Here is a 27,800-nt window from a genome sequence, read left to right on the forward strand (position 1 = left end):
ACGGCCTGGATGCTGCGAGCTGCATCAAGTTAATCAAAGAAACACTGGAAGTGTGGTGATTTTCCTACAAAATAAAATATAGCAGCTATAACATTATAGTTAGTTGTAGCGTTTCGATATAGGTGCTGATATAAATTACACTGAACGTATAATTTAGGTAATTTTCATTGAGTTATTTTATGCAAAGACAATGTTAGTGCAGTTACTGGTTAGTTATAACTCAAGAGTTTTTTGTGAATCAGTGACAAAAATAAATAAATAAAAAAAATATTATTATTGAAAAATAATAAAGAAAGAATTACCTCAAATTATTGTCTTCCATCATATGATTTTTCTGTATCTAAAAATTACTAGATACAATGAAATTTTTATTTATTTGATAACATTTGATATAAAGCTATAAAACATGAGCTGCTCTAAAATATATTCTAACACATTTTTAACATCAATAAGTTGTAGAAAACTCCCTTTCTTTCTTTCTTTCTTTCTTTCTTTATTGGGCTTGATGTTAGGTAGCAGCTGATCAATTATATACAAATCGTGATTAAAATCTACTCTATATTCTCATTACTTTACTAGAAGTTGCATTGGTCTCAACAACTGTTTTATTTTGAAAGTCACAATAAGAAGTCTTGCTTGCATGTCATTGCTGACTTCACGGTGATGATGCTGCCCCTGATGGTCCCGGACCGGCCAGGAAGGTATCCATCTGGTGTGTGTGTATATCTCCTTGGGAAGTGCCATCCACGGATTGTGTTGAATTGTGTTTCCGTGAGAAAGTATCCAGTGATCCGAGTGGAGCAGCAGCAGGCCCATAGAGGAGGTATGTGGTCCACGTCGTCAGAATTATTAGGTCTGCTAGGCTGCAGTGACTGTGTCTGGGGTGCAAATCCTCTCCTGGAGCACGGAGACTTTGTTTCCATGCCCCTTGGCTACACGTCTGGTCCCTACCTGGTGTTTCTCCCATCCTCCCCGTGATCTATACACACCCTACAAGTGCAGCTGCATCCATTCCGTGCATGAGGGCAGTGTGATGATAATGTGAGGCCACTTAGATAGCAGACTGGTGCTCATTGTGGAAGAGGGGAGGAGGGCGGACTGAGAGTTAGGAGGACGCTTTTCTAGGTCGGTAATGAACGCTGTGAAGCCGATCATGCCGGATGGAGACCGGTTTCTTTGTGTCAAGTCGCACAAGTGTCATCATTTCACTGTGTTCACAGCTAATCAGCAAAATTGCCATATTTATTGGAATAAACATTGTGGCTGGCGCCAATTTAAAAGCACGTTTGGTTTTTACGAGGGATTTATTACATTTATTTGTATGGACGAACAAGAAAAATATCAAATAAAGAGCATTTGAGCAATGTAGCCACGAAAGAAGCCTTGCGTTATAAGTTTGTAATTACCTTTATTTTATATTAAAGATTTAGTGTATCCTTATTTATCGTGCAGTGATTTCATGCAACTCAAGCTCCTATGTTTAATAATAACTAACCGCCGACAACTTCCGTACTGGTAACTGAGCTATAGGCCTCCTGATATAGTAATGACTTTATTATGCCTGTAGCTGTCCCCTCAGGCTTTAGGAGGGTAAAAAAGCACCTGTGAGTATCAATAGATGTACACGTAATAATGGGATATCCATCACATTATCAGCTATCAGATGTGGATGTGTAAGGAGTCCATGCCTTGCAGTAAAGTTGCCGCACCCTCATACGCACGCACCCTGCATGCACACATGTACGCAAGCACGCAAGGATGGAAACACACTCACACACTACATCACACCATTAATACAGTGGTGTGGAGGGAAGGGAGGGTGTAGGTCTTAGAGACTGCTTCTTTGTCACCGATGAGCCGTTAATTACTGACAGTAATTATATCTGTGCTACCCAACAGCTGATTTAAAGAAAATATTGTGTGTGTTTATTTGTGACTTTTATGAGTTAAAACGTGTTTAGGACAGCAGATAAGAGTAGAGGGGTCTTTAGGACCAAGAGGCCTCGGACAGCCTTACTCAATAAAATTGTCTTTGGAGTAATAACTTGTTACTTACTATAAATTAATTTAATTTTACATGAGAAATGCCTAAAACCTTTGGAATTTTTCATACTGCCTGGAATAAAACTGTGGATTGGTCCAAAAATAACCTGGTTTAAACATGTAAAACTGGAGTTAGCTGTTAAAATGTGAGGGCTTACTACACCATCCAATTCACATCTGTGTGTATTTTTATCACAGCATTCACACCTGTGAGCAGTTAAAATCTAAAGGTGACTATTTCAGATGATAACATGATTTTAGATCATGTAAGTGGAAAATGTGTACGTACCAACCATCAGTTTAGGAACTGGAGTAGAGGCAATCAAAACCATTCTCAGTTTAAGCTAAACATATTTTTACATGTTTAGCGTAGATTCTTGTAATATAACAATACAGTGAGTGTAAGCAGTGTTATGCTCCTTCGGTCCTTTCAAAAATAATAGTCCCATTGACCCTTGCTTGCCCTATTGTGACCCTTAACTGGACGCAGCTTCTTTCTATTTATTATGACGCCTCTGCACACTGAGCTGTCGGGTCTCAGGCAGTGACTGACACAGCCTACTCAGCCTTGTAGCTGATGTCAGTCACAGTATGACAGACTGGTCCCAGAGCAGCATTACTGATCCTTCTCTCTCCTCTGTCATCTTATTCTACTGTAAAAATGAGGTACTGTAAACAATGTTTTTTCATAGAAATACTGCAAATTCCTTTGTCAGGTGGTTATAACTTTTCTTCTGTTTTGATGTACACTGTGGTTGCTTTGAATCAGATTTCCACCCTTTAGTATCTACAAAAAGCAAAAAGTATTCAGCTGTATGTTTCCCTCTTCCTCGCAGATCAATAGCCATGTCTTCCAGCTCAGCGATGGTGCGGATCCTGATAAAGGGTGGCAAAGTGGTGAATGATGACTGTACCCAGGAGGCTGACGTTTACATCGAGAACGGCATCATCCAGCAGGTGGGGAAGGAGCTGATGATCCCAGGTGGGGCTAAAGTGATTGACGCCTCAGGGAAACTGGTGCTTCCTGGGGGCATCGACACTAGTGTCCACCTGGAGGAGAGCTTCATGAATGCCACCACAGTAGATGACTTCTACAGCGGTACCAAGGTAATAGTCTTTTCATATTGTCCCAAATTTAGAGAAGCAAAAGAGCAAACTTCATGTTTTATCACCTTTGTTACAACAGGAAAGATTAAGATTCAGAGACCATTGAATTATTGAAAAAGGCTTTCTACTGATGTTAATTTTAGTCACAATGTCAGTAATGCGTCATTATTCTGTTTTGATGCTTCTTAATATTTGGAGATCAAATATTTAGGTTATTTTAGGCAGGAATACTTTTGCTGTCAAAGTTAGAACTAAGACGTCAGACCTCAGACACAAATTTATAGGTCACTCCTCCTTCCCTTAAGAGAGCCAGAAGTAATATATCTATTACTTTGCAAAGAAGCAGAGCACAGAACTTACGCCAAACACTGGCACATAAAATAGTAACAAAACATTTAATTTTAAGATCTAGCTGCAAGCAGAAAAAGCAGACAAACCAGCGGTACTAACATTAACAATAGCTGTTACTAAGGATATAAGAAGCATTTAGAAAAATAAATGTCACTGGGTTGCATCCAGAGTTTATTTCTCCAAAATTAGACAAAGGTGTTTTGGCAATTTTGCTTTTGGCATGGGTGAATGTTGGAGGCTGATACGACCGGGATACCCCACTCTGCTTCAGGGCACCGTGATGACTCATCACTCTGTAGTACTTTCAGCTTTCTAAGAGGTGACGGATGCTGGGAGCGAACAGGCCGGTAGATGCTGGTGACAGACACAATTCTTTGCTGCTTTCCATCTCCGCCAGTCATTCCTCCTCACTGTCTCTCTCCTGGCCCCTCCCTGCCTGCTCCAGTATAAGTCCAGAGAAAAATGCAGATCAGTATCTGTTTCCATGGATACCGGGGTGCTGCTGCGAAGATTGCCGCAAAGCCTTTTCACTCACGCTATTGTGCTTGGAGACAATGGTTCCCAGACCCACGCCCCCCTAACACCCGTACTCCGTGCACGCCACTCGAGTCTCTAGGGTCAGCTGACAGATGCTCAGTGAAGCATGCGCTTATACACAAAACACTTGTTTGGGTTATTAAGATTTTCCTTAACTTGTGTCTGAAAGATCTAAATCTGCTCATAGGAGGTTAAAAAGTAAGAAGTGCTGATGCTGTAAAGAAATGATATAGTTTGTAGGTTTTAAAAAAAACATGATTACACTGTAAGGAGCACTCAATCCTGTGCTTTAACAGCTGAAGGATTTATATTTCCATCAGCAAGAATGTAAAGATAACCATTAGCATTAATGGTAATTGAAGCTATCACTTTTATGCTTGGAGTTGGGGCTGTGCTGATTAATAGGTTAAAGTTGTTTTAGTCGTTATAGGCTTCATAAATCAATCCATTTTGTGCTATTTAATCATTTTTAAAGAAGCAAATGATTAAGTTTAAGGATTTAATTTAAGGTCATTACATATAGTCTCAAATTATTTAAGTCTTAAATTGCAGCTGATGATTATAGCTGAATAACAGCTTTTAAACTGAAACATCTCAGTGAAAAAAATCAACTATTATAGCAAATGAAAGAATGTCAGAGCAGGAAATACACCACATGTTTTTTGCAAATTATTTGACAGAATTAAATTAGACATTATAAGTGACTTCAGAGCTACTTTTTGTTGTTTTTCCAGGCTGCTTTGGCTGGTGGCACCACCATGGTGATCGGACATGTTCTCCCTGAGAGGAACGAATCTTTGCTGGAAGCCTACGAGACGTGCCGCAACTCAGCCGACTCCAAGGCCTGCTGTGATTACGCTCTGCACATTGGAGTTACTTGGTGGGGACCCAAGGTACTGGAACACTGTCGCTCTATGTCATTGTAATACGTTTCGCCTCCACGAACACTTCTTCTAAAGTAAAAACTCAACTTTGTATTTTGACTTAAATTATAAGTTATATATGACCAGTGTGTATAAAGTATTGCAATGGGTTTCTAAGCCCCCCAATTGCAATATTAAGAACAGTTAGCAGCATTTTTCACATTTCCTTTCTCACAAAGTACCAGAATCTATTCGAAATACCTGGAATATGTTTTAAAATCCTTGTTAAATTTGACTACCTTTGTAATAATGAACTTGATGCTCTTTAGCTGCTAATATGTCAAAGTACAAATATATGCAAGAGACTCTTATTTTTAAAGAGGACCTGTTATGCTCATTTCCAGCTTCTTATTTTAATTCTAGTGTTCTGCTATGATAGCTTTGAATTTACAGCTCAGATTAATCCTTATTCATATTTTGCTTGCTCATGAACATCTGAGTTCATCTTTTGTCACAAACGAGTTGTTTTCGCTCCCTTACCCCACCCTTTAAGACGGCTTCTTTTGATTTGGTTGCCCCTTTACAACCAGTGGGTGGGGCTGTTGTGCTCGTAGCTAGCTGTGTGCCTGAGATGATAATGCTGACCTCATTCTTTGAATCTTTAGCCATGTTTAATATGAGCCTCCACCACTACAGGACAGTCAAGGTAAAAAGAAAGAGCATCATTTGCCAATTCTAAGGTTTTACACATCAGCACAAAAAAACAAAACAAAACAAAACAAACCCCATAAAAACAAAATCAGGTCCTTAGCAGGCGTTAAAATGAGGTAACTGTAATCTACAATATATTACACATTACACTGTGTCATTATTTATTATATCATTGGTATTATATTTGACAATAATAAGGAAAAGCATAACAGATCCTCTTTAAAATAACTATTTTTGCATTCTCCTTAAATCAGGCTGTATTTCATAACTGACTTAAATTAATAAGTAAGAAATGACCCATATTTGCTTTATGACGTCATAGTTGTTAAAAACAATACTGGAACAAACTATTTAATTCAAAAATACCAAACTTTTTTTGTAAAGATAAGAAATCCACTTTGATCCCACCTGCTTACAAGAATAAATACTGTAACTCAAATAACAGCATTAAACACTCAAATTAACTACTTCAGTTTAACCTTTTTTTTCTGGATAAGGATATTTTGGAGATTGAGGCCACGTTTGAGCTTGTGTCGTTGTTCCCTTTGTACAGGTTCGAGCTGAGATGGAGAAGCTGGTAAGAGACAAAGGAGTGAACTCCTTTCAGATGTTCATGGCTTATAAGGACATGTTCATGCTGCGGGACAGTGAACTCTTCCAGGTCCTGCAACACTGTAAGGACATTGGAGCCATAGCGAGGGTCCACGCTGAGAATGGGGAACTTGTGTCAGAGGTAAGGGATTTACTGGGAATTACAGTGTGTGTACGCAAATGAAAATATTGTTAAAGTTATTTAATTACATTTTCTATATATATATTTTTTAAAACATTATTACTTTTTTGTCAGGGTGCCAAGGAGGCATTGGATCTTGGCATTAGTGGCCCAGAAGGGATTGAAATCAGCAGGCCTGAAGAGGTATAAACATTTCTAATTATAACTCTTAATGATATCCAAACTCTGGTCAAGGATATGAGATATTTTTTCTATGATTGAATAAATTCCTTGATTTGATTTACTGTGATTTCCTTGCAGTTGGAAGCAGAGGCAACCCACAGAGCGATTACCATCGCCAACAGGGTGAGTAGGATGTCAGAAAAAATGCAGTATAGAAATCAAAATAAGGTCATTATAAACTCTAGGGATGTTAAACATAAAACATTTTAATCACCAATCTTAGCACTGCTAACACTGCAATTTAACTCCAATGATTAATCTGCACAGAGGTGTTTTTGTCGGACAAAGATTGCCTTTGTGCACAACCACAGTTGATTTTAAACCAACAATCAGGATGTGATTAAAGGGCAGACTTTAGGCTTTAATTTAAGGGCTCTAACAAAACTATTACATTAGCTGTTTAGCAACCATTTTCATACACAGTGCCTCATTTTCAGAGGCTGAAATCTAACTGGATGGTTGACTGACAAACAGTTTAAGTAGGGATTTTACCCTATAATCTAAAACACCTTAAGACTACAGTTATTATCATTTGGTAATATATAAATAAAACTGAAATGAATTGAATTGAATTGAATTTGAATTGAATCAGCGAGACAGCAACACTCTGGAAGTGGTCAAATCAACAATCTGGCACTTTCTTGGAAATAATGAACGCGCGGGCCAGCTCAGGAACACCTAAAAGCCTGAAATACCACAAAAGACAGCTAAAGTAGATGATTGCACTGTTCTTTTCTTGGTTAAGAAAACAACAACCCTTCAAAATATCTAGCCAAGTCAACAACACTCTGGAGGAGGTAGGCGTATCATTGCCAAAGTCTGCAATCAAGAGACGCCTTTATGAATATAAATACACAGAGGCTTTAAAACAGGGTGCAAACCACTGCTTACACCCAGGAACAGGAAGGTCAGATTAGACTTTGCCATAAAACATCTCAAAGAGCCTGTACAGCTCTAAAAAACACAGATTTAGCAGATAAAACTCTAAATTAACTTGTACTAGAATGATGTAAGCGAAAAGTATGTAGAAATTATTTTCATCCATGTAGTTTGTCCAATTGCTGTACTTTTGAGACTTTCTTTTGAGGATCTATGAATAAAAATAACTGTACTTCTTAAACAGTTAATGTAGTGCTTTTGTATTAAAAAGTCTGTACAAGCACTTGTGGACCTAACTATATAACCTTTTTGTTTTCTGTTAGGCCCACTGCCCAATTTATCTTGTGAATGTCTCCAGTATGTCTGCTGGAGATGTAGTGGCTACAGCCAAGATGCAAGGTGAGGCTCTTTATCTTTTATATTTAGTGTTACTATCTTTGAAGCAAGTGATGTGCATTAAGGGAATGTATTTCTTTGATGAGATTTGGTCTACTGTTACTTAAATGTCTGCTTCGATGATCCTAAAGTCAACTCAAAATCAGTGTTTGCTTGTCTTTTAAGCTCCTTGCACTATTATTCTAGCTAATATATGTCCTTATTGAAATGTCTGACCACAGGTAAGGTGGTCCATGGAGAAACAACAACTGCCCACACTGTCCTGAACGGTATGCAGTACTATCATCAGGACTGGTCTCATGCAGCTGCCCATGTGACTGTGCCTCCTCTCCGCCTGGACCCCAATACTCCAAATTTTCTAATGAGCCTGCTTGGAAAGTGAGAAAAAAAAATACTATAACATCTGTCGTTAAGTTTAATTTAATATGAATGTTTCTTGTTTCTTCCACTGATTAAATAATTAATAATAAATATGACTTCCTGTGTCCTGCTTCAGCGACACTCTAAATGTTGTGGGGTCTGACCATCGTCCATTCACCGTCAAACAGAAAGCCATGGGCAAGGATGATTTCACAAAGATCCCTCATGGGCTTCCTGGCATTCAGGACCGTATGAGCGTCATCTGGGAGAAAGGGGTGGTATGTGCGGCTCTTTTGTTCCTGTGTGGCTGTCAGAGAACTTTCACAAATAGGACATCTGTTTTGGTGGTTATGAATGTGAGCTTTTAAAAAACAGACAGAACGGGCAGAAGAGACACAAAAACATCTTGGTCTCCTTTTACTGGGTCAAATGATTTAGTAGCAGTTTGTGTTTTGTGTTTATCCCTAGTATTAGAAATGGATTCAAATGTGTATGCGTGTTCTCATTTTCAGATTGGAGGTAAAATGGATGAGAATCGCTTTGTAGCAGTCACAAGCTCAAACGCAGCCAAGATCTACAACCTCTACCCGAGAAAAGGCAGGATCATCCCAGGAGCAGATGCTGATGTGGTGGTCTGGGACCCAGAGGGATCCAAGTATGAAACTCAATCCATCCATTTATCGACCGGCTTGTCTCAGTGCAGCTTTTATATCAAAGCTGTAAGGCTTATCCAGCTTTTGCTTTGCTAAACTGGGTCACTTCTGTTTTTCAATCTCTGCCTACAGGGTCATTTCTGTGGAAAACCAGGTGCAGGGAGGTGATATTAACCCGTATGAAGGTCTGCGCTGCCACGGTGTACCGATTGTCACCATCAGCCGTGGACGTCTGGTCTACGAAAATGGCATGTTCACATGCGCCGAGGGCTCCGGAAAGTTTTGCCCACTGAGGACTTTCCCGGATTATCTCTACAAGAAGATGGTTCAGAGAGAAAAGGTATCCTATACCTGAAATACACTTACACAGCATTGGTTTATAAACGTAAATTTTATAATAGGATGATACGGCACAGTTGTTTCATGTATTGTTCTCTATCACCGGTGCCGCACTCCCTACTGTAATGATTAAACCTCCCATTCGTTATAAAAAAAAGTAGGATAATTGACAAAGCAGTACTAAAAAGGCAAATATCATAGAAAAGGTTGAAGGTTGGTTAAAAATAAACCAGAGCTGCACTAATTTAAGTTAATTATATCATAATTTAGAAACATGTATTTTTCACACTATATTTCTCCTTAGTTTTATGTATAATTGTAGTTTATTGTGATTTTATGTCTCATCCTCCATAGTGGAACTACAAAAGATGGAAAGCTAGAAAATCAAAAACAAATTTGTATATTTAAGCAGAGTTGGCTAAATAGCTCTTAATCAATTGGGATATTCTGTGAGAGGGAAAATGTTAGAGATTGTTGGAACTTCCACTACAAAGCTCAGTGTTTCCCACTGATTAATCTTGATTCTAGAGGTGTAGTTAGCATCTAAGAAATTTTGCAGTGGGGTTGAGAAATATACTCAGTTGCTAAAACATGCATTGCTTTCAGTGCCCCCTGGTGGAACATAAAGCCCCTGCTAGGGGACAGCAAGGGGAGTTTGTTGATCCTATCATCTTCATATTTTTTCCTTTTTAAACAAAACAAAACAAAACAAAAATCTCAATAATTGATAAGAATTCTTGGATTAGGGTGTGTGAACTTCGTTAGATTCTGAAAAGGGGAAATGTCAGACAAGATTAGAGGATTTGAAGACTGTAATGAGATTAATTTATAAAGTAAATAAATATGTGCTACTTCAACTTATGTTCTCTACATTTTTACAGGAAGCCTGCAGCGTAGTTTGTTGAAAGTATTGTTTTTAAGGAATACTTATTGCTATATGTTTCTGCCAGTGCCAGGCGTTGAAAGCTGTGGAGCGGGAACCCTACACAGGTGAAGTTGTTGCCGTGGCAAATTCTGGAAAAAGAGACACCGGCTCTTCAGATCTGGACACTCCAACACGCCCCTGCACCCGGCATGGGGGCGTGAGGGACCTCCATGAGTCCAGCTTCAGCCTGTCTGGTGAGGACCAGCTGATTCATACACATGACACTGTGAATTTTATAATTATGTTATAGATACACAAAAAGAGGAATTTCCATGTTAATGGAAGCTACGGGACACTGGTAGCTTGTGATTTGGTGGCGCTGCTGCAGGTTTTATAAAATGTCTAATGACTAGCCTGATGAGGGCGCTATAGTCAAAGTAACTGTTAATAACAGCACTTTAAGCCAGCTGAAGACTATAGTTGTCCCATGTTTGGGATAAAACTTGTTTGTTTAGGCCTGCATAATCAGAGCAGTACTTACTGGCAAGCTGCTGAGGTAGAAATGACGAATGACAGGCAGCAAAAAGTCTCAGTAGAAACAGAGTAAAGGTTTCTGACAGAATCTCACCTGCTTCCAGGGTGCATGCTGAAGAACACGTCTGAAAAGGTTAAAACTCCAATAATGATTCTAACTGTGCAACAAGTGTTGCTTTATGCCTGGGAAGTGACTTCACCTGGGAAGATAATAATTGGAGTGTAGTTATAGTAAACATTTATGCTGAAGGAATCCTTGTATTTGTACCTTACATCAAATTACTTACCAATAATTTTATATAAAACAATAAATGCTTTGATTAAATGGAAAGCAAACAAACACTTCCATCCTTTTAGTTATGCTCCATTTCCTAAATCTCCCCGGAACTTAACATAAGCTCTTTAGAGAAGCCTCTACTGTACTACTGCAAAGTATGACTGAGCTTCAAGTAAGTTCTTTAAGGCAATAGCAGTTGTTTGTTTTTCGCTGCCTAATCCAACGTGATCTTGTCCCCGGTTGCTCCAGGTGCTCAAATCGATGACAACATTCCAAAGAGATCCTCAGCGAGGATCCTTGCTCCTCCTGGTGGAAGATCCAGCGGGATCTGGTAACCAGTCAGAATGCCGCTACATAAAGCAGAAGAATGATATTCGAGGAAAATGTATGGCCAAGCAAGAAGACTTGTTTTACTTTAGAACATGTATGGAGTAACGGAGTCATGTTTTCATTTTGAACTCAGTGCTGTTATTTAGAATTGTAAAATTGTATGACGTGGCTGTAATTATACTGCAATATGGCCAGGGAAAAATGTTTGCTAAGTGGTTATTGCTACCAAATTCCAGTGAAATGTTAACCAAATATAAGCAGCAGATATAAATTGAGTTGCAGTTGAGTTACTTTGGTTATTGGATTCTGGTAGGGGAAAATGTTGAGTCTTATTAACAGTTTTAGAAATATGAAGGTGAGTCAAGGTTTTTATGATGCGATTGTGTTACCTCACTGTAAAATACGATTTTGCACTTGTATCATGTACTATTTAGATGCCTTTTTACATGATTTCATGTCACAAGTGTCACAAAATGTCTTTTTACTCAGAGCCACGATGAATGAAATGTGACAAATTCCTACGAGGATGTCGACGTGACATTAAAAAAATGTCAGTTGTGAAAGGAAGAGTTGCTACTGATCAAATGATGAGGAATATCATAATTCAAGCTTACTCGTTTTTTGTTATAATGTTTTTTATATTGCATTATTTGTTATGTTCTTTTGATGCTACTATGTTGGAATGATTACACAAATAAGAACATGAAGTCTTTGCTCACTGGTTCATCAGGTTCAACAGCCTTATAGCAGAATAGACTTCTGTTCCACCTCCACCAAATGTGAATGAAGCTATGCTGTAAGTACTGTGCATGTTAGCATAGTTAGAAGAACTTTAACAAGCACTGATACGAAACATGTTAGCATCATTTCTGATCATATTTATTTCCACAGAGAGCAAACAGTCTCACCCAAATGGCCTTTTTCTCACCTGAGAACACATCATCCCGTACCACTGGTGCACTTTTAACAACTTAACAACTTTGGTTCACTGTGGTCAGGGTGTTATCGGTCATCTGACTGACACGTCTAATGTAGCACACCACTGTGAAGCACATACAGTGCTCAACAAACCTATTAGACCACCAAACAGTGTGAGTTACCACCGCTGCCCCAAATTAACTCCTGAACTTTCAAATGTACTTTTACAAAAAAAAGAGACGAAATAGTTAAACACATGATCATTTTTTGATTCAGATGCCAAATTACAGCTATTTACTTACATTCCTCAGTAGAAACATTTATTTTAGTGGTTGAATGTTGTGCTTGAATAATTTCTGACCCAAATTTGTGCCTGCTCAAAATTTGGGTATAAAAAAGTATATTTTACTTGCCTAACAAACAATCTAATTTTGGTTTTAAGTAAGTTTTTGACAGATTTATAAAATATTTGTGTTTTCTTGTTTTTTTATGACAGGTGGTCTGATAAAATTTGTTAAGCTCTGTATAGAAGCGGTGAAGGGATCCACTTTAGTGTTCATAAAGTTGAAATCTTCAGAGGATCAAATGCCTTCTTATGACACTGAAAGTTTGTATGTTTGTTTAGCAACTACAGAAAAGCACTGATACTTTTTCAAGTTCTCTAATACTGTATTTTTACTGTTCATTTTGTAGTTACTACTTGTGAATATTTGTCTCGGTAACCGATTCTCTCTCTTTTTTTGTATTTTGATCATGCATTCAGGATTTAGCTCATTTTAGAATCAGTTATGTTCACAAGATCTTCATGCATGTTCTAGTAAAACTCCTCCATCACTGTTTCTTTTTGGACAGAGTTCACATTTTGCTCCAGTGCATTATGCTGTGTCTTTCCCCCACCTAACGTACACTGGTGCTGAACAATGTGTTGTCACATTGAATCCTTTTATCTCCTTTTTTCGCCCCTTGCAGCTCTCTATCACATGATGTGAGTGCAAATAAACAACAATGAAATCAAATCCTGTGTCTGATTTCTGGCTATACTCGATATACTGCACATTCTTTCACGTGAAAATTACAATTTTATCCAGTTTTATGCTTTTACATTACATTTTTCATACTTCTCTATATTTCGCAGACATTTGCCATTGCTAGTAACTCTTTTGGCTTGTTAGGCTCCTTTGTCACATTTCACCAATAACAATTTTCACTTAATAGGGCAAATGTAAATAACTGAAAACAGCATATATAAATAGACAAAAAAATATAAGAGTGCTTTTTCTTCTTTTTCAAAAAGGGTCTGACCACTTGATTGGAAACTGTCAAACTAAATTCAATTTATACTGTAGATATAATAGATACAGATCACAACTAAAATACTGGACCCAGCAATTCTAAAACAGTTCTTTTGTAAAAAAAAAAAAACGATCGCTCCACTTTGTCCGTCGTTCACATATCTTATCCAGCAGCAGATAAAACAGCAACATGTGAAGCCTGACCCCACAAAAACCTTAGTCACTCGCAGGCCTAAGATCCAACCAGACACATCATGTGTCTCTTAGCTGGAACAGGCCAAAGTCCTATTTATAATGAACCTTTAACAGCATGGAGTCGGGCGCACGCGCAGTAGAGGCTGAATTGTTGCAGCCCCAGACAGGGCGGCCCGTTACCAAGCACTGCACCGCGCAGGGTCTGACAACGACGACAGCCACGGGCATTGACATAAGGAATACTGCCAGCGTGATAACAACACAGACGCTCCTGAATACAGTGAGTATCGCCGCATTTACGCCCTGCCGACCCACCCCGCCTCTCAAATCTCTCCCTTTTCTGCACGTAAAGGGGTTTAACGGGGAGCTGTGCTTTATTCCCATGCAGCGAGGATATTTCCCGTGTGCTGACAGTCCTGAGGTATTCGGGGAGGCCTGTAGAGGGGGCCGCTATGAGAGCAGCACCCAGCGTTGCGGCTTTTTTAACCAAAAGCACCCAGCAAACGAGCACATTTATTGTTCTCAGCTCGGGTTGAAATGTCAGACCCCCGCCCATTTGCTCTTGCTTGACTTCAGCGGTTTGCGCTCAGGATTTTATTTATTTATTTTTTGCTGCAGTCATTATGGGAGCTTTTTCCAAGGCCCGATAGATTTGTGGAGAATAGATAGACTTCCCTTCGTGCCCTTATTTAATAAATGTACGCCCACTGCGTGGTCCTTTGCTGCTCATGTAGCTGAAACATTGGGATTTTTTCCTCATCCTGGCTAGTAGTTGCTCATGGGGTTAGACGCTACAGCCATGCAATTTCAGTATAGCCAGTGGCCCGTGGGAGAATGCGTTGCTGAAGGTGCATTCACAATAGAAGTGTTATCATCAGAAATCACAGCACGATTCAGCATCAAACTAAAAACTGACAGACGTGGTTTCATTAGTCTTTGGCTGTCAGGTGCAGACAGAGCGGCGTGTGACCTTAAAAAGCATCATTTTAAAGTCGCCACGTTGCCCGTGTTAATATGCATATTGGTGCAGGAAAGGTCTGAGGTGTTACAAGATCATTTGGACATGACACCGCATTAACGGGCAAGCAAAGTGAGCACAGAGAAGGCTGGAGATGCCAGATGTGTAAAGCTGCTGACAAATACTCCGGATTTTTTTTTCTCTGTATAATCAGGGAGGATTATGCTCGAAACACATTTTTAGATTAGAACTGAGAATAAAGATGCTTCTTAGGGACTCTGTTTATGTCTGAAAGTCAAATTTCCTCCCTAAAAGCTTGATATCCCCATTCTCAGTGGGCTTTACAGCTGCAACAGACTGTGGCCCAGCCCCAAGATTTACAGTCAGACAGGGGGTGAAAAAATAATTCCTAAAAATTGAAGAAACTGCAGTGCAGTTTTGGAATCTGCCTGTATAGATTATAGGGTTTAATATTAACATGGCCCAACGAAGAAATCCAGGTCAGTATAGTAAAAAAAAAAAAAAACTGGATTCAGTGAAAGTAGTGCAGTGATGTAGATTCACAAGTTAATGGAGTCAGAAGTCAGTTTAACATTTCCTAATTCCAGCTTCTTGAATGTGTTGCTATCTCTTTATGTTTAACTGAGATAAACATTGTTTATATAGCGCCAAATCACAGTAACCTTATAATATTAGAGAGAAAACTCCAACAATCAGTTGACACTCTATGAGCAAGTGCTTGGTGACAGTGGGAAGGAAAAACTCCCTTTTAACAGGAAGAAGCCTCTGGCAGGACTAGGATTAGGGAGGAGCAGTTGTAGCTGGTTGGGGGTGAGGGGAAAGACAAAAGAGCAGAGGGAAAAGGCACACATGGGAGAAAGCCACAGTTTAAAAACTAATTAATAATGATTGTTAATTGTTAGTGATAAAAAGCCATAGTGGTGTAGTAGATAATGGCATAATAATCATGTATAGTACGCTTATATGTTTTGCAGCGTTTGTATGAGAAATAGGCATATTGTTTTTAGCAAGTAATTAATTACAATAATAATCATTATTAAAGCCCTAAATAAGTCCTGTTTCAGTCTTTCAAATCCAATGTAAGAAGCTTGGTAAATGTTATGTACAGTAGTTGGTAGCTTGGTTAAGGAGCATGTAGAATGGTTACTTTGCCTAGATTATACTATAAAGACAATCCCTACATTATTATACTCATACCTTGCACTGACCAATCAGAGAGATGAATCATTGACCAATATTCTTCCTTCAACTTCCATTTAAAGTTTTCAAGTCTTGCTAACAGGAAAATGTAGCTGAGTGGTTGTTTCTCTCTTTTCGACTCAGGGATGGCAGTGAATGTGTACGCAACATCTGTGTCCATTGACAACCTCAGCCGACATGACATGCTGGCGTGGGTCAACGACTCTTTGCATCTCACTTACACCAAGATTGAACAGCTCTGTTCAGGTGAGGCGTGAGGTTATTTTTTCCCCTGAAATAAGCTGCTGAGGTAATTTTGGGGCAACTCGTGACCGAAATAACGAGATCAATTTGTTGTGTCTTTACGTTTTCAAGGAGCGGCGTATTGCCAGTTCATGGACATGTTGTTTCCGGGGTGCATTCTTCTGAAGAAGGTCAAATTTCAAGCCAAGCTGGAACATGAATTTATACACAACTTCAAAGTTCTTCAGGCAGCTTTTAAACGGATGAGTGTTGACAAAGTCAGAATCACTTTATTATGGTTTTATTATTTATTTAATTCATGATACCTGAGATAATTAATTGTTTTACCTTTCATACTGATATACGTGTGTGTATCAAGTGGAGCTTTTCAACTATTTCCTGTTTTCATTGTCCAGATAATTCCTGTAGAAAAGCTTGTAAAAGGGAAATTCCAGGACAACTTTGAATTTGTGCAGTGGTTCAAGAAGTTCTTCGACGCCAACTATGACGGCAAGGAGTATGACCCTTTACTAGCCAGACAGGGGCAGGACGTGGCCCCTCCCCCCAATCCAGGTGATCACTTTATCCACAAACCAAAGAGAAACCAAGGTAAAGCCAAACATTTTGCCTTTGCTGCACGGTCTTGCTGAGCTTTGGATGGCTCAAAAGCGCTCCCTGCAAGCAAGTGGTGTGAGCAGCACGATTCACAGAATGACTTCTTTGATCCATCTCACTGCCCAGCATTTGCAAAACCATGACACTTTAGGTACAAGTGAGTCATTGGTAATATTCTAGTAATCGTCACAGTGCCTAGTGGGATGCAGCGTTAGTTTGGCAGAAAATCCACATTTGTTCTGATCGATCATGATCAATAATGCCCAAACACCTGCAGAAACAGCAAATATAGTTATTTCCCCAGTGTCCTGCATCGAGCGACTGATGCAACACTGTTGCAGCTTTGTCTCTATTAAAGCTGGTTTGATAACAACAATTTTTTCTCTTTCTACTAACAAAAGTGGTGTCAGCCTGAACAGCCTCGCCCTGTCTCTGTGAAAGCTTTTTGCTTGAAGATCATGGCAAACAATCTAATTTAAGCTGTAGTATGTCATAAGCCTGCTTTGTGACTTTGTCACTAGCAAGCAGTGTGTTATAAATGGGAAGAATGGTTGCACTTATTTTTAAAACTGAAAATACCATAGACTGTATATAAAAGATGGATGTCACTTATTGCATTGTGGGCTGCTGTTTCGAAGCCTCAAGTCTGGCATTTACCTTATTTGAACATGAGCGTCCGGTTTTTGCACTAGTTAGCCATCTAGCCAGGTGCTAATAATGAACAGTTTGAGCAACTTGGAAAACAGGCTTAAAAATGTGCGTAGTAGAAAAACTGAACAGCCAGCTCCTTAGCCTGTTGCACCCTGAAGAATAGCAATTATTTTACCATTACTAGGCCCATATTTTATAAAATGAATATCATTTGTAATGTATCGAAGCGACCAATACATTGTGAGAATTAAGGGCATTTTTTCACTGACTTGTGCACAGTCCCAAAATCTATTTGCAACCAGGAAAGTCACCCCATTCTGGCCAGTAAAAAGAAAACAATGATAAATAAAAATAAGTTTGGCACTACTTGATTAGCATTACTTTTAAGACCTGGAAGCTGCTTCCATCTTTTATATACAGCCTATGGATAATGTGTTCGCATGTTTTGTCTTTGAGTTTATCTGAAACACCTTTGCTTAAGCACTTATAGAGGTTTAGTAGGCAACAGGTCTTTTCTTTTTAAGATCTTGAGTCAAATTAAAACAACCTTTGGTCATTTATATAAATAAATCGATAATTTGGCTATTTAACCTCAGCACTCTAAATATGTGTCGTTTCTATCAGTTGTAAAACAATTTGAAACCTTTTACATGTCAAAGGCATAAAATTCTTCTACAAGATGATTGCATCAGCGCTCTATAATGTGCTATATCCATCGCCACAACTGCTAACAAGCCAAAATAAGTGCAATAAATCTGTCTTAAATGAAATGCTGAACCACTCCCACCATCTCTAACCACTCCAGGACCACAGAGGACATCCCCAACAGTTCCCAAAAACATGCCAACACCGCAGCGGGTCCAGCATAACACTCCAGCCTTGAGGAAGAATCCGACTTTGTCAAGAAATGGGGGCAGTGATGCTGAAATCATGGAGCTAAATCAACAGGTAGAGTTGAACGGGAAGGACAGAAGGCCGTGTGGCTCTTTTGTTCTGATTTCATCCTCCAGACTAGTTTTTGACTACCAGCTTGAGCACCTTTTTCTCTTTTTCTAAGTTGATGGAGTTGAAGTTGACTGTAGATGGCCTTGAGAAGGAAAGAGACTTCTACTTCAGCAAACTACGGGATATCGAGCTGATCTGCCAGGAGCACGAGAGTGAAAACAACCCCATTCTCAGCAGGATAATTGACATTCTCTACGCAACAGAGGTATCTAGCCATTATAACAGATATATAACAGATTGCCATACTCTCTCCACTGTTGACAGTTAAAAGCAAGGAGGGCAGAAGACCTGATAAAATATTATCAGGTTTTCTGCCTTCCTTGCTTTCAATTCAGTTCAATTCAATTCAATTTATACAACGCCAAATCACAACATCAGCTGTCTCAAGGCGCTTTTTTAACCTTCTGGGGTCGCCGGACGCGCCGGCACGTCAAAATCACATGATCAATTTAAGACGACACAGCTACAAGATGCAGCACGTCAAAGTGCGGACTTCAAACTATATACCAGTTTTTGAATTGTGTCGATGGGCCACGTAAAACCAGAGTTATGATAAAAAATACACGCAATGTTTTTTTCTGAACAAAACAGTGGTGTTTACAGCAGGAAGAACAGTAAAAACGGCGTTTTCTACAGACAGCGCTAGCAAACACTCTCCGCTTGCGAGTGAAAAAAGAAAAAGAAAAAACACTCCTTCCCTATTGGTGTTAGAGTTTACCATGTCAGCCAATCAAAAAAAATGATAAGGCAACATGTGACATTTGGTTGTTTAGGGAGAAGGGGAACTTTTTAGGAGTGACACCCGCGATGGAAAGCGGGCAAGCGAAAGACAGAGAGAGAGCGAGTTTTCGTGTGTGACATTAGTGACGTTTAGTGTGTTTGGAGGCTGTAGTTAGTGTGTTGTGTAGTTATTGTCTTGTATTGTGTGTCAGTTAGACTGCTGAATTTCATATTTTCTCCAAAAAAAAGCCGTCAAAGGCAGATTCCAGTGTAAACGCTGTTCCCGCATGGAAAACAGGACTGATGCACCTCCTGCTGTCAGACCTGCAGGGTTTAGGCCTGTGGTGTTCTCCTCTGTCTTATACTGAACACAAACTACATTTTTTGGACTGGCACAAATAATTTGTGTGCCTTCTTATTTGATGCAGCACACCTGATTGTTCTGTAAATAGATTTAAATGGTTAAAAAAAAAACGCCTGAGGCCTTGGCTGCATTGTTAGGTAAATAGTACCATATAACTTTGCTGTTTGCAAAACTTGTGCATAATTTTTAGAAATGTACAATTTCTATTTGCATTTCAAGTTATGAAAATGATTCGTTAAACATGTTTGTGGGTTTTACAGTAAGAAATATAACTTTTTCTACTTGGATTTTGAATTTTTTGTCTGAATTTAGATCAACTGTGCTAATAGATAACTAAGATATTAGATAATTAGGTACTTTGTGCGAGACATACGATAAGACAAACACTTAAATAAAAATAAAAAGTGCTAAGCAGATTGATATATACATGAATGCAGGGGATGATCAGTGCAAAAATGTAACAGGTGTGGAGAACACACTACAGGGTCATGGGAATCCCCCAGCAGCCTACGCCTATTGCAGCATAACTAAGGGAGGATTCGGGGTCACCTGATCCAGCCCTAATTATAGAAAGGAAAGTTTTAAGCCTAATCTTAAAAGTTTGGTTACCAAAACTAGAAGCTGCTTCCATAGAAGAGGGGCCTGAAAACTGAAGGCTCACCTTCCATTCTACTTTAAATACTCTAGGAACAACAAGTAAGCCTGCAGTGTGAGAGCAAAGTGCTCTAATATGGTGATATGATAATATATATATATATATTTTTTTCTGTATCTTAGGAAGGCTTTGCACCTCCAGATGATGAAGACCTCGATGAGCAAGCTCACCTGGACCAGGATGAATACTGAACCCATCGTGTCCCTCCCCTCAAACATCTCCATCTTTCTTCCCCTTTTCTTTTTTCCCTCATTTTTTTTCTCCTCTTTGCACGCTTTCTGTAAATACTCACCATCATCCCAGCTTTCTGTCTGTGTTTTCCTTTCTTTCTCATTTGCATATCTCTTGGTAACCTTCCCCTCCATTCTCTGGCCATCTACACACTCTTCACAACATCTCCGTATTATCATTTGCTGCTCCCCCCTGCCTCCATTTACACAGTAACAATAACAGTAATGTATGACACATCCCAGTTATTTCAGCATGAGTAATGCAGAAAATAGAGCCGAGAGCTGGCTGGCATGGAGGTTGTTAAGGCGAACAGTTGAGTTTAAGTCTGTAAATATTACCGACATTTTGATTACCGAAGGAACAACGTCTTTGCTCTTTATGGAGTAACTTATTTGCCTTTGGTGCGTTGTTAATACTACTGTTAGAGCACAGAACAACACTGCTCCCATGTGCAATCAGGACACTCCTTGAGCTACTAAAACTGTAACAAAACTGACTTTTTATTAACACTTTATTATTTATTATTTATATTTCATTTAACTTTCTGTAGCAAAATTGGTGCAGACCTACTGTACGTGAACTGAAAGCTGAGGCCATGTGTGTTACTCATATCGGTTTGTGCTTCAGTCAAGCTTTTGGTTTCTGTGACGGTGGGTCCATGGCATGTAGAAATGCTGAAGGAAATTCTTTGGTGTAATGACTCAAGACTTATGATAAGTGCTCTGCAATTATTCATTATTGATCAGCAACATATCTGAGCATGAGAATGTTACACATTGACTGTGAATGAGTGATATTTTGTATGTGTATTTTGTGTGCAGATTTTCTTGGATGTCGCACGATCCTGGTTAATTGCCATTGTATCTTTTTAGGCTGACATACTGCAGTCTATTTAGGTGTAAAATGTAAAGGTGGAAAAGCACCTGGATTCTGGAAACTTGGTTATCGAGTGTAGCAGATCTAAAGGTTTAACTCTACAATATGAAGAAGCCTGACGCTGAATTAAAAACAGAGGCATTTTCACACGTTTTACTGCTAATCATGCTGTGTTTATACTTTAAATTTGCTGTAAAGGGTTGCCCAGGGTTTTAGAGGTGTCTCAGAGAAAGTCATTATTTAGAGATCTAAGACCAGTTGACTGGTCATCAAACAAGGAGCTCTCCTTGTCCTTCCCTAGCTATTTTTACTTTGCAAACTGGCTGTTATCTACTCTGGAACTCGCATTCATCGACCATATAAACATCTACAGAACACTCATCTTTTGAGTTTTGAATAAATAAACAGTTGTGAAACAAGTTGTTTTTGGCGTATTTGGGGTGATGCATTCTGGTGAATGAATGGGATTATATTAGGAAAGTTAAAATGTGTTAACGTAGCTAAATTAAACCTTGCAAACTATACGTTTTTTTAGACTTTACCTGAAATTAGAAACTAATCAGCCAAGCCGTTAAAGATGACTGATGAAGTGAATAAAATTGGTCACCTTTCATGACCTGAAATACAGCCCAGGGAAATCACAGTATACGTGTCAGAGATAATTATACCGCAAACTGTGAATTGGTTGTATAACTATAAAGCAAGGGTGTTGCTAGGATCTTGAAATCTCCGTGCTTCACACAATGATCCTGAAATAAAAAAACAATCAGTGCAATTTCATGTCTTGGGAGCTTGGAAAGAAAGTCACTGGACTTCTGTAAGTTTGTTGAAGATGAGTTTCCTCTCATCAAAGAAGCTTCTTCAGTTCTAAAACCAAATGGAAAGCCCCTGGTATTTACACCCTAGTGCAGCGGTCCCCAACCCCCGGGCCTGGTACCGGTCCGTGAGTTGTTTGGTACTGGGCCGTGAGAGTTAAGGCTCAGGTGTGAAATTTTCAGGGTTTTTATCGGTTTTCAACGTTATTTTGTTAACGTTTTTATCGTTTACTCGGTTTTCCTTGGTCTTTTCACGTGTGTTATGAATAGATTTTCTTTTTTTCGGTACCGGTACTAGTTTTATTTTGTTGTATTCATCCGCGACACCTTAAAGGCCGGTCCGTGAAAATATTGTCGGGCATAAACCGGTCCGTGGCGCAAAAAAGGTTGGGGACCGCTGCCCTAGTGGGATTTGTCATGACCCACTATTGATTATGTGCCTCATCCTTTTGCCAGTTAATAGAATTATCCAAAATGTCAATATTTTTTCTAATATGACATTTGCCATATTTCCAGTCTTTTAAAATATATATATATATATTTTTCCTCAAGTGTATTAAATCATAAGATCAAATGTGTGTTAATAATAGTTAATGTTCATAAGATTATTTTTGCAACATTAAAATGGTAAAAATTGACCACCTTCCCATTGATACTTTTACAGCTAAAATAAAAGTTCAGTCATTAATTCTAATGCTTATAATCTTGGATTCAAGAAGCTACAGTGCATGATAATACATTTACATTTAATAGAATTCAATGTATCATATAAAAACCAGTAGATGAACATTAGTGAATGTTTCAGAAAGATATAGGGACTCAAAATGAGCACTACCAAGACCACTAATGAACTGAAGTACAAACAAATTCAGGTATGAAAATATTGATAAATCACAGATTGGCAGATGGAACATTCATATATGCACTATTTGTGTATATACAACTATTAGTAAATATGGTCCAGTGACACTATACATTCTTTTAATGTCAGGAAAGAAATCTGCCATATTGTGTTCTAGCTGGTACAAGGTACAAGGAGATATGATCGAGAAAATATGCACTTTTCACAGCAGATGGCATTTCAGTGATTATCTTGCCTTTGACTACAGATTCTGTGTATTTATATTGAGATAACAGTTTATACTGCTTTATGCTTGGCATAATGGTTGTCACACTCATGGCTAACTAAGGTAAAACTGAGACATCACTAGTGAAATTTATCTCACTGTGCTTTAGTATCACATGTACCTTAATAAGGAGACATGATTTTGAAGGAACTGAACATGATTTATTGAAATACAGCTATTTAGCAATTATGCCCCCATAGTGCTATGTAGAACAGGAAGTAGAACAGGACCCCTGGAGTCTAGACGCTGGTGGTGGAGATGAAGCAGGTGGCGATAAGTGTGAGGATCTCTATTGAGGTAGGGATGTGGAAGAGGCAGGAAGTAACAATGAGAGTCTCAAAGGCAGAATGACAGAAAAGCAGTGAGATTTAATGATCATCAGACAGAGGCTGACTGGTTGGCAGAAGGGGGACAAGAAAATGGAGTTAAGTTAGACAGCAAGAGAAAAGTGAAAGTGTTGTAAGGAATAGAGAAGCCTGACACCCAGTAATGATGAAAGATAAGTGAATCTTGATCTTCCTTATTAATCTTGTGCATAGATTAATTCTAGGAATATTCAGGTCTTTTGCTTGTAGTCTTTTTTTTTGTGAATGAAACGTTTTCATTTTTTTTAATTGGAAGAAAAATGTTCTGAAGTTCTGCGTTTCAGCCCTCTGGTGGTAGTTGGAGATGTTGCAGGTTTCTTTTGTATATTTTGTACTTTGTGTAATGTTCGGTATTTTGAACAGCTCTTACTATGCACATGATTGTTTTATTATATAAAATATAAAATATTATATAAAATGAACACAACAAAAGAGGATTTCTGTTTTTTTTTTTCAGATTCTTTTTTTTAAAAATTCGTCTTTGGTTTCCTGAACTATGCAATCTGCACTCAAAAATCACAATATAATGATAACGCTTAGACACATAGTATTATGAAATTTGTTTTAGGTGGCTGGAGTAACAAATGAGACTGTTTCAATTTCCAGAAACTTTAGACAATCACTGCAAACACTGAAACTTGTTGATGTATTTACTCAACAAGTTTCACAAATCCTTAGGACACAATAATATACATCATTATGTGTTTTTTAACCAGAACACCTGTTCCAGTTAGAAATATGTGAGATTGAAAAGAATAATTTCTGTCACTGAATAAAATTTAGACATAATGTAAATTGTAGTTAAAGTTTGGCCTCAGAGATTTGGATCTCAATTAATGAGATGCACGGATAAACTGTTATGTTAAGTGACTGTCACACTTCAAACAAAGTGACAGTTTTTGTCTTCTCGGAGGTGAAAAATGACCATAAATGGATGCAATAAAAAAAAGGTATGAAACAGGAAAAAATGACTACAAAACACTACAAACAAATATGAGGTGTGAAATAAAATACCAAAAGGAAATAGTCATGTTAAGCAATGCAAAATACTGTAAAATAATGTATGTAAATGCAAAATTGCAAAGAAACACAAACTCTCGACAAAGATCATTATAGCAATTATTATTATTTTTAATATAGATCACTAGAAAGAGGCAGGGCATATTTTTTTTAAGTCACTCCTGTAATTTTGTGTCTCTTTCAGAGTCGCTCCGATGTCCAGTTTGCTTTTTGTATCAATTTGGTGGATTTAATTTTATGTGTATTCTCTTTTTATGACACAAGAGGGCACTATTTGTTTTCATATAAACAAAGGGGTATAATTTCCCATGCAGACTCTCCAGGTGCAGGTGTGTTCACTGACCCATGCTGTAATTTGAATATTTGCTATATATCCCATATTATCATCCCAGAAAAAAACATTTTTGAAAAAAAGTTTTTATTATGCAAAGATAAAAAAAACATCTTTAAAAATATATATTTTAAATATTTTACTGGACTGACAGCTAACCTATAGCTCTGATTCTGACACACAATTATCAATGTCTATAAAACAAGGCGATACCGTCTCTCCGAGCTGTACAGTCAGCACAGGTACCTGTAAAGAAATCAGCTCAAACCTGTTGGGTTTTCATAGATTTATGCTGTCATGAGTTGTGTAGAACCGAACATCTTTCAGCACATAGAAAAAAGATAATATTACATCAGTTTAATATACCTTCCTTTTAATTTTTGTTCATGTATTTGCATTTAAATATAGATTTGGTTTGTCAGAATGAGCAAAATGAACCAACCAGTATCTGGCGACCAACTAATATGGGCCCTGTTAATGACACAAATATAATGGAGAGGTTGAATGAGCCTCTCCTCACATGACCTCTGTGTTTTCTGTTTCATTGGGAGAGGTGGGTGGTTTCCTCCTACAGTGTGTTTTGCACACTTTCATGCATCACTGCTCCTCACAGTTTAAGTTCTGCTGTCACACATGCTCTCACGCACTTCCACTGAAAACTGAGTCAGGATGGTGTTTCCAATGTTGGTGGTTCTTTTGTTAGGCTTTCTGAGTCAGGGTGAGAGTTTTGAAAACATTTCTGACATATAAAACAAATTTTATGTTTGGTGACATGTTATCTGCTCTTTCTGTGTACATTGAGTTTGTGAGTTTAAAATGCCTCACTGATGTTTACTATTTGAAAGTCAAAAGATATTGTTAAAGTTTTTGTTTTATTTCTTCATTTCAGAGTCATTTGCCAATAACTTTCTGACTCAGACTGATAAAACCAAGTCTGTCAGTCTTGGTGGGACCGTGACCATCAGCGCCACAGGGAGTTCAAATATTGGTGCTGATCTCAGTTGGTACCTTCAGAAACCTGGACAGCCTCCCAAACTACTTATATACACAGCATCAACTCGCTCCTCAGGAACTCCGTCACGATTCAGTGGCAGTAGATCTGATTCTCAGTACACTTTAACCATCAGTGGTGTTCAGGCTGAAGATGCTGGAGATTATTATTGTCTGGGTGATCATGGTGCAGCATTCACACAGTGATATATAGCTGTACAAAAACCTCCTTCAGTAAGACTGAAGGCTGCAGGTGCAGATAGCTGGTGCAGAGGCTGTGATGAAAGTTACTGGCCCAGTGAACACAAAAAGAGCACAAAGACAAGAATATAAATACAACTGAAGAAACTAAAAGCTTAAACATACTGATTTAACTCTGCTAAAAAACAGTAAATGTAGTTTTCTTCTTGAACTGATCAACTAATAGAATAGAAACATATTATTTACTGTCACATAATCCACTAAATTACAGCTAAATCACAACAGTTGCCTCAGAGAGCTTTATATTGTAAGGAAAAGGCCCTACAATAATACAGAATAGACAAAACTAAAACATGTTATGTTACTGAAACAATAAATAACGGGTTATAACCTTCACTGTGTGATAGATTGGTGGTCAGTTACTGAAAGGATCTTCATTGAAGTGGCACTACAGTCTTAAAAATCTGTAGTACATTGTATTTTCTTCTCTACATTTTGTATTACTTCCAATGCACTGCACACAATAAGGTAACATAATAATAAGATGTTCTAACAGTTTTTAAAATAGAGTTCTGACATTTAAGACATAGACTAAGTCACAAAGTGTTCCACATTTACAATATAATGCAAATGTAAAAAAATAACTTCACATATCGCACAAACAGGATACCCGTACATTATACATGTATTTACAATACAAACTTTAATATTAAACATTTAATATAAAACATATATTTACTTTTATTTGAAATTGATCTTGATTATGTTTCTTGTCACAGGGTTGTAATGTTGAGTGCAATTTAATCTTTAGTCCACGTTGTGGAGAGACCTTAACTGCATGTAGTCATGATGGATGACCCTGACCATTCATCCAGCTCTCCTGGCTCAGACTCAGACTGCTGCTGCTGTAGAGTCCACTCTTCTCCTGAGTGAAAGCCAGGCCAGATTTTACTGTAACATACAAAATGTGGAAAGAAGTTGTTTGAAATATGTAAAATGGCTACAAAAGGACGGTGTGCACAAAAATATGTGCAGATATATTAAATGGTATTAAATAGAAAAAGAAATAATAACAGAAATGCTCCGAATCTGAGATTTTAAAATAACCACAAAAAGCAGAAAATCGTGTAAAAAAATACAAATGACGTAAAACAGTATAAGGAGATTGGTGTCTTGGTCAGTGTGTATCATGGTTAAATTAGTATTGGTAAAAATGCTAACAGTCATTTTAACAGTGTTAGAGTGTTTTGACCTCTAGGAGAAGAACTGACCACAAAAGAAGGGTGTTCACAGTAACTCAGTGCAAAGACAATAAACAGTGTGAACCATGGTGACAAAAAAAATATGAAATAACCACAAATAGCGCGCAATTATATAAAAAAATGCAAAATGGCATAAAACAATATAAGGAAATGCAAATAAGCAAACTAATAACCACATAAGCCAAAGTATAAAAACACACTATAAAGAAATACATTGAATGCAAAAGTCACAAAATGGCAACTGAGACACAGACAGACAAAACATGTATAAAAACCTTAACAGAAATGAATAAAAAAAAATTACAATTGGCCAGAAGGAGACAAAGAAAATGTGTTTTTTCATTGATGTCCAGTCTGCTTTTTGGATCTGTGTATCAGAGTCAATTTTATGTGTATTCTCTTATTTTGACATAAGAGGGCACTATTTGTACAGCAGCAATGTACAATTTCCACCCGGACTCCATTGGTGCAGGTGTGTGCTCACTGACCCATGCATTAATTTGAACATCTGTCACACACCCTGGATGCAAAATAGTTTTCTATAGTTTCAGTATGATACAGAATTT

At 38.1% G+C, this 27,800-nt stretch overlaps 2 protein-coding genes across 4 annotated transcripts; both read left to right on the forward strand.

Annotated features, from left to right (window-relative positions):
* The first annotated feature begins 677 nt into the window (after positions 1-677).
* On the forward strand, positions 678-13,134 carry dpysl5a (dihydropyrimidinase like 5a). 2 transcript variants are annotated; one of them, XM_087832943.1, is made up of 13 exons: positions 678-823; positions 2,880-3,150; positions 4,773-4,931; positions 6,166-6,345; positions 6,460-6,528; positions 6,646-6,690; positions 7,770-7,845; positions 8,064-8,220; positions 8,339-8,480; positions 8,715-8,857; positions 8,988-9,195; positions 10,145-10,313; positions 11,120-13,134. In XM_087832943.1, exons 2-13 carry the CDS (start codon positions 2,890-2,892, stop codon positions 11,203-11,205), a joined length of 1,695 nt encoding a protein of 564 aa, XP_087689069.1. In that variant the 5' UTR covers positions 678-823; positions 2,880-2,889; the 3' UTR covers positions 11,206-13,134. The 2 variants fall into 2 exon arrangements, with proteins under 2 accessions (XP_087689069.1, XP_087689068.1); XM_087832942.1 differs by lacking the exon at positions 678-823 and adding an exon at positions 2,639-2,709.
* A 598-nt stretch (positions 13,135-13,732) lies between these two features.
* On the forward strand, positions 13,733-20,342 carry mapre3a (microtubule-associated protein, RP/EB family, member 3a). Of its 2 annotated transcripts, none has more exons than XM_006798806.3 (7): positions 13,733-13,885; positions 15,908-16,030; positions 16,139-16,284; positions 16,423-16,615; positions 18,078-18,220; positions 18,330-18,482; positions 20,139-20,342. In XM_006798806.3, exons 2-7 carry the CDS (start codon positions 15,910-15,912, stop codon positions 20,205-20,207), a joined length of 825 nt encoding a protein of 274 aa, XP_006798869.1. In that variant the 5' UTR covers positions 13,733-13,885; positions 15,908-15,909; the 3' UTR covers positions 20,208-20,342. The 2 variants fall into 2 exon arrangements, with proteins under 2 accessions (XP_006798869.1, XP_006798870.1); XM_006798807.3 differs by having other exon boundaries at positions 16,423-16,579.
* The last annotated feature ends 7,458 nt before the right edge of the window (positions 20,343-27,800 follow it).

Source organism: Neolamprologus brichardi, chromosome 19, assembly GCF_056152115.1.
Source record: "Neolamprologus brichardi isolate AB-2024 chromosome 19, ASM5615211v1, whole genome shotgun sequence".
Classification (NCBI taxonomy): Eukaryota; Metazoa; Chordata; class Actinopteri; order Cichliformes; family Cichlidae; genus Neolamprologus; species Neolamprologus brichardi.

Coding starts and splice junctions, on each gene's coding strand:
- dpysl5a (XM_087832942.1), top strand. Junction 9,196..10,144: donor AGATGGTTCAGAGAGAAAAG/GTATCCTATACC, acceptor TGTTTCTGCCAG/TGCCAGGCGTTGAAAGCTGT. Junction 10,314..11,119: donor GTCCAGCTTCAGCCTGTCTG/GTGAGGACCAGC, acceptor CGGTTGCTCCAG/GTGCTCAAATCGATGACAAC.
- mapre3a (XM_006798806.3), top strand. CDS start 15,910: ATGGCAGTGAATGTGTACGCAACATCTGTGTCCATTGACAACCTCAGC. Junction 16,285..16,422: donor AACGGATGAGTGTTGACAAA/GTCAGAATCACT, acceptor TTCATTGTCCAG/ATAATTCCTGTAGAAAAGCT. Junction 18,221..18,329: donor TCATGGAGCTAAATCAACAG/GTAGAGTTGAAC, acceptor TCTTTTTCTAAG/TTGATGGAGTTGAAGTTGAC.